The following is a 5,236-nucleotide window of genomic DNA, read 5'->3' as shown; positions in this document are numbered from 1 at the left end:
AATCCGCGCATAAATTTGATGATTTTTAATATGATAAACATGTTTTCATGTTTGTCTTTTAATTTAAAAAAAAATGCAAGCTGCTGCGATTATTTTTAGAGATTACAATAAAAGGGCACTTTAAACTTAAGCTTCATAGCATTTTAAATTAAAAAAAATTCGTTATCCTACGATAATTTTTCGCAAAGTTATCGTTAATCAAATTTGATTAACTTTTTGCTCTAAATTTTTCTTGCCATAATTTTTTTTGAGCAGTATACGTACATATATTTATATAAACTAATTAAAAACTTACATATATATTACATATATATTACATATATATTATATATCCATATGTATAATATTTAACAATTTCACAATTATTTAATTATTAATCTTTTTGCTAAATCTAATTTTTATGTTTTTTATAAAAATTATAAAATTTGTTTTTTGTATAAAAATAATATTATTACAATTTAATTTATATAGTTATATAATTTATATAATTAATTAAAACGTTAATTTTTATAAATATTAAATTAATAAATGGTAAATGAATTTTCGAATAATTGTGCAAGATCCTCTTCTGACTGTTCACGTGGCGCCAATTTCGTGATACGATGCTAGAAGAAAAAAGGAGATAAATTTTAATGTGATGTGAAATTTTTAATGGCGTTTTTACCTAGACAAATGTATTGATCATTATACTATATTAATTATGTGTAATTTTTCTATTTAATAAAGAATATATTTACTGAATGTTATTTACCTGAGGTAAAGTGCCTTGAACTAACGTAGGAATATCTTCTTTTTTGAAACCGAGTTCTGTTAAACCGTTTTCGATTTTCATAAGGTGCATATATTCCTTTATAATGTCGGCCAAAATTTTGCCCGCATCAGCCTGCTTAGCATTTTGAACTTCCGCTCCGAGTAATTTTGCAGCTTCCAGATGTCTATCTGGACATGCGCTTCCGGTGAAGGAAAACACTGCTGGTGCGGATATCACCACGGATAAACCGTGAGGAATTATGGGATGATCATTGCTATATCCCTTAAATATAATAAAAATTCAATAAAAATATCAAAGAATTTTAAATAATTTAATATATACAATTATTTACTATATAATAATTAATAATTTGATAAGCTAGAGTTAGGAAGATATAGTATATAATTTTACAAATATATTCTAAATAAGAGATAAAGTGTATGGAGATTTCTCTCGAGAACTTAAGAAGAGAGGAGTCATATTTTTGAATTGCTATTTGGAAAGCTATTGTAATCAAATATTTTTCTATTTTTTAAATAAAAATTGCTTGAATATTTGCGATAAATATATAGAAGTTTAAATATAAATTATTGTAAATTTTGTATTTAAGTAAATTAAGATTGTTATTGATTATAAAAAAAGTATAAATTCAAGTTCTTAATTTACCTTTGGTTGGAAATTTCGAACATTTCCACTTATAGGATACGAAAGTCCATGACAAAGATGAACACCAGCATTTCCGAAACCAACACCTGCCATTGTACTTGCTAAATGCATATGACCCCTTGCTTCCAAGTCTTCTTGATTATAAACTGCTCGCTCAAAGTATCTATATAAAAAATTACATGTTCATTTATGAATAAACAATATTTATTTAAAAAAAATAAGTTTTGGAAAATTAAATTATTTATTTTCTTTGAAGCCAGTTATTTTGAAACAAAAAAATTTTTAATGTTCTCAACATTTTTTAATTTTATGACATAAATTATATTTAATTGATGAAAGATTAAGCGATATCAAAAATTTTTAAGCGGTTTCTATGCTATATTTGAAAAACAGTTTTTGTTTTTGTAAAAGTAATGTAATTATTTTGAAATCAATTAGAATAATGCTTTATATTTTAATATAATTTTGTAATTTTACTTTTGACTTGATGAAAATTAACTTTTTAACTTACTATCTGGAAATCCTTGGTTCAAAATATGTACAGGTATTGTACAGATATTGTAAATATGTACAAATATGTGCAGATATTGAATATGCAATTTTTCATAAGTAATTGACTGATTAATTACTTGCGCATAACTTGGAGAGCATATCGCGCCCAGACATCGCTGATAGGATTGCTACCTTGATAAGCTGGTCTCAAAATTGGATTTGATGGACATGGTGTTCTCTCTGTATAGGATATCGCTGTGAAAGATTCCAAAGCGTGACAGAGCACATCGAAACCGGAGTAAGCACATACTCTCTCCGGCAATGTCAGAGTATGCTTAGGGTCGATGATTCCTAGTGTAGGACGTAGAGATCTATAATAAAATAATTGATAAATTAATATATATATATATTTTTTTTATTTCTTCTTTCTATCCAACGATTTATACTGCACGTTACCTGTTAGCGATCCCTGTTTTGGCCTTTAGCGGTCGATAATCGAAGATAGATACTCCAGTTGTTTCAGAACCGGTACCGGAGGTTGTTGGAACGGCGATAAGTGGTTTCAGAGGTACTCGGATTGGTTTACCTTTTCCGATCGGTGCGTTTACGTAATCCAAAAATTCGGCATTTGGATCGCAACTATATAGATTTGCCGCTTTACAAGTATCCATTACGGAACCACCACCAACCTGCGAATTAGCAATAAAAAAAATAATATATAATTATATAATAATAATAATAATATATTTTATTAATTATTACATATAAAGAAATAAAGATTTATTTAATGATATATTGTAATATAACATATAATTGATACAAAAAGAGAATATAATTTAATTTATATACACTGAAAAAGAAATATAGTTAATTTTAATAAATATTTAGTTGGCAATATTCAACTAAATATTTATCAAAATTGACTATATTTTTTTCAGTGGTATATATTTTACAAAAAACGAGATAGTATTAACGTTCTTTCTTCTATCGCGTTTCTTGCACGTACCGCTACAAAAGCGTCAAAATTTTCACGCTTGGCAAACTTGATCGAATCTTGTAAACTTTGTTCAGTTGGTTCCACTCGTACTTGATCGTAAATCTCGAATTGAATCCCATATTTGGAAAGACTGTCAATAGCAGTCTTTACAGGAGCTAAGTTCATCAAATTAGGATCAGTCATTAGACACGTTTTCTTTGCTCCTAAATTTTGTATATCCATTCCTAATTCTCTTGTTACTCCTACTCCATATCGCACCGTAGAACAGGCCATCTAAAATTTCACGTAATTTTTAAGAATTAACATATACATAAATTATGACATTATCACATTTTAATTGTCAAATGTTTCAGTGATATAAAGAAAAGATAAATTACTGAATTCAAGAATTATGTTTAAAAATTTTTGGTTTTATATTTGTGAGATACGTTGTTTTTTGTGTAATCAGTCGAATTTAACTTTTAAAATAGAGGATGAGGGGGGGAGCAGAGAGAGGGAGAAAGAGAGATATCTTATTATATCTATACTAATAATCTTTAAATAATAATCTCTAATTTTACGAAATAGTTTTAAAATCTGTTGTTGCATCTATGATATATCTAGATTATTAAATGTGGCATTGAATATGCTGTAAACACGTTATCTTAACTGAATTTACAATGTATGTGATAGATTTTTTTATTTCATAATCGCGGAGTCTGCGATAAAATCAATATATTTACCATATGTTTTTAAGGAGAATTCTTATAAATAATTTCCTTGTCTTTACAAATTTTATCTATACATATTTTACCTCGAAAGCATATTCCTTATCGGTCGTATTTGCTGCAGTGCTTCGTGTTTTTCCATGATCCCATACGCTAGTCGCTCCTGGATTTCCGTGCGCTGGACATCTGCATCTAAAAATCCAGAACAGTTTAATTTTCACGGTCAATATACTTCTATTCTTTCATTCAAATAATCCCATCGAAAAACGTCACCGAACTAATTTGCGCTACTTTATTTTATTTTGTGATAGATTGTCATTGATGTTACATCACTGATGTTTCCATTCTCATATTTCTTACGTTTCTTATATAATATTTTTACAAAATACAGGTGAAAATTATTTCCACTGCTTTAATAACATAAAGCAGGATTCTAAATGTACTTGTGTTTACTTATATCTTTTTAAGAAGGAAGGTAAATAAAAGTATAATGAAGATGATCTTTTGATGTAAGTATTGTTGCGAGAACTAATTTTAATTGTAAAAACTCAAATATTCTTTTTGTAGCAATTATTATATATTTAATTTTAAGTAATATTTATTTGTTATTAATTATAGCATGATTACTTAGTTCTCTTTATTTTGATTTAAAAACATAATGTATATTTTTGCATAAAATTTATCATATTAATTGATTTACGATAGAGACCGTAATCAAAATACTTGGCGATTTATTTGATTGCATTGCTATATTAATTTTTTCCAAATAAAAATTATACTGTAGTTTACTTACGACTGGGATGAAATGACTTGCAGAAGTTCAATAACGCGTCGCCTCGGCAACATTTTAAATACTTGTTAGGAGTGATTGTCTAAATAATAGCAAAACAGCGGTGGTAGAAACAAAATTTAACAGGTCTTTTGAAAATATTGTGGAGTGATGTTCTCGACAAACTCTCGTGCTGTACTCTTGTCTTGGTATCACGATCAGTTCATATTCCCCTTCCTTCCACTGAGGCTGTTTACCAGTTAAGCTTTTGATGAGGTGGCTCTGTTATCCATGTATTCGTATTCATATATGAACAGGGCTGTATCAATACGTGTGTTAATAGTTACGTTTTGTAGTGTTACTTTCTATCATTCAATTTAAGAGATCATTTCCGAAATTTCGATGTTTAAAGCAAAAATTTAAATTAAATGAAATTTATATATTGAATTTATATATTGAAATGATTGCAAAAAGAATGTTACAAAAGAAATAAATATTAAAAATTAAGAATTTGTTATCTGTGATTTATGAGAAGATGAATATAAAGCTTTATTTGTGTGTTACATTTCCATGAATGATTATATTCAATCAAAATTTTATATAAAGATCTAAGCTTTTAAAATAAATATTTCAAAAATGTTTCACAGCTTAGAATTTTTAGAATTTATTTGAATAAATTTTTAAAGATAATTTTATTTATTAAAATTTGTGTAGCTCTATTGATAATTGAAACTTTAACGAAAACTTTATTGACTGAATAATAACAATAAAATTTAATAAATTTTATAAATTAATAATTTTGAAGTTATATACAATAATAGATTACAATAATAGATTAGAGAATTTTTCCTATA

The 5,236-nt window shown here is 26.9% G+C and overlaps 1 protein-coding gene across 2 annotated transcripts; it reads right to left on the bottom strand.

Annotated features, from left to right (window-relative positions):
- Positions 1-521: 521 nt before the first annotated feature.
- LOC105625201 (probable hydroxyacid-oxoacid transhydrogenase, mitochondrial) lies at positions 522-4,459 on the bottom strand. Of its 2 annotated transcripts, none has more exons than XM_012206542.1 (8): positions 4,407-4,459; positions 3,700-3,805; positions 2,916-3,179; positions 2,366-2,598; positions 2,047-2,280; positions 1,418-1,580; positions 752-1,033; positions 522-605 (listed from the first exon to the last, which is right to left on the bottom strand). In XM_012206542.1, exons 1-8 carry the CDS (start codon positions 4,457-4,459, stop codon positions 522-524), a joined length of 1,419 nt encoding a protein of 472 aa, XP_012061932.1. The 2 variants fall into 2 exon arrangements, with proteins under 2 accessions (XP_012061932.1, XP_012061933.1); XM_012206543.1 differs by having other exon boundaries at positions 4,410-4,459.
- Between the last annotated feature and the right edge of the window lie 777 nt (positions 4,460-5,236).

Source organism: Atta cephalotes (assembly GCF_000143395.1).
Source record: "Atta cephalotes unplaced genomic scaffold scaffold00282, whole genome shotgun sequence".
Classification (NCBI taxonomy): domain Eukaryota; kingdom Metazoa; phylum Arthropoda; class Insecta; order Hymenoptera; family Formicidae; genus Atta; species Atta cephalotes.
The sequence above is the reverse complement of the archived record's forward strand: the minus strand, read 5'-3'. Positions and strand labels throughout refer to the sequence as shown.

What these genes read in the sequence shown, in the direction of transcription:
- LOC105625201 (XM_012206542.1), bottom strand. Translation starts at nt 4,459, where the DNA reads ATGTTGCCGAGGCGACGCGTTATTGAACTTCTGCAAGTCATTTCATCC. An exon ending in CAAGTCATTTCATCCCAGTC is followed by an intron (nt 3,806 to 4,406) that starts GTAAGTAAACTA and finishes CTGGATTTTTAG; the next exon opens with ATGCAGATGTCCAGCGCACG. An exon ending in ATAAGGAATATGCTTTCGAG is followed by an intron (nt 3,180 to 3,699) that starts GTAAAATATGTA and finishes GTGAAATTTTAG; the next exon opens with ATGGCCTGTTCTACGGTGCG.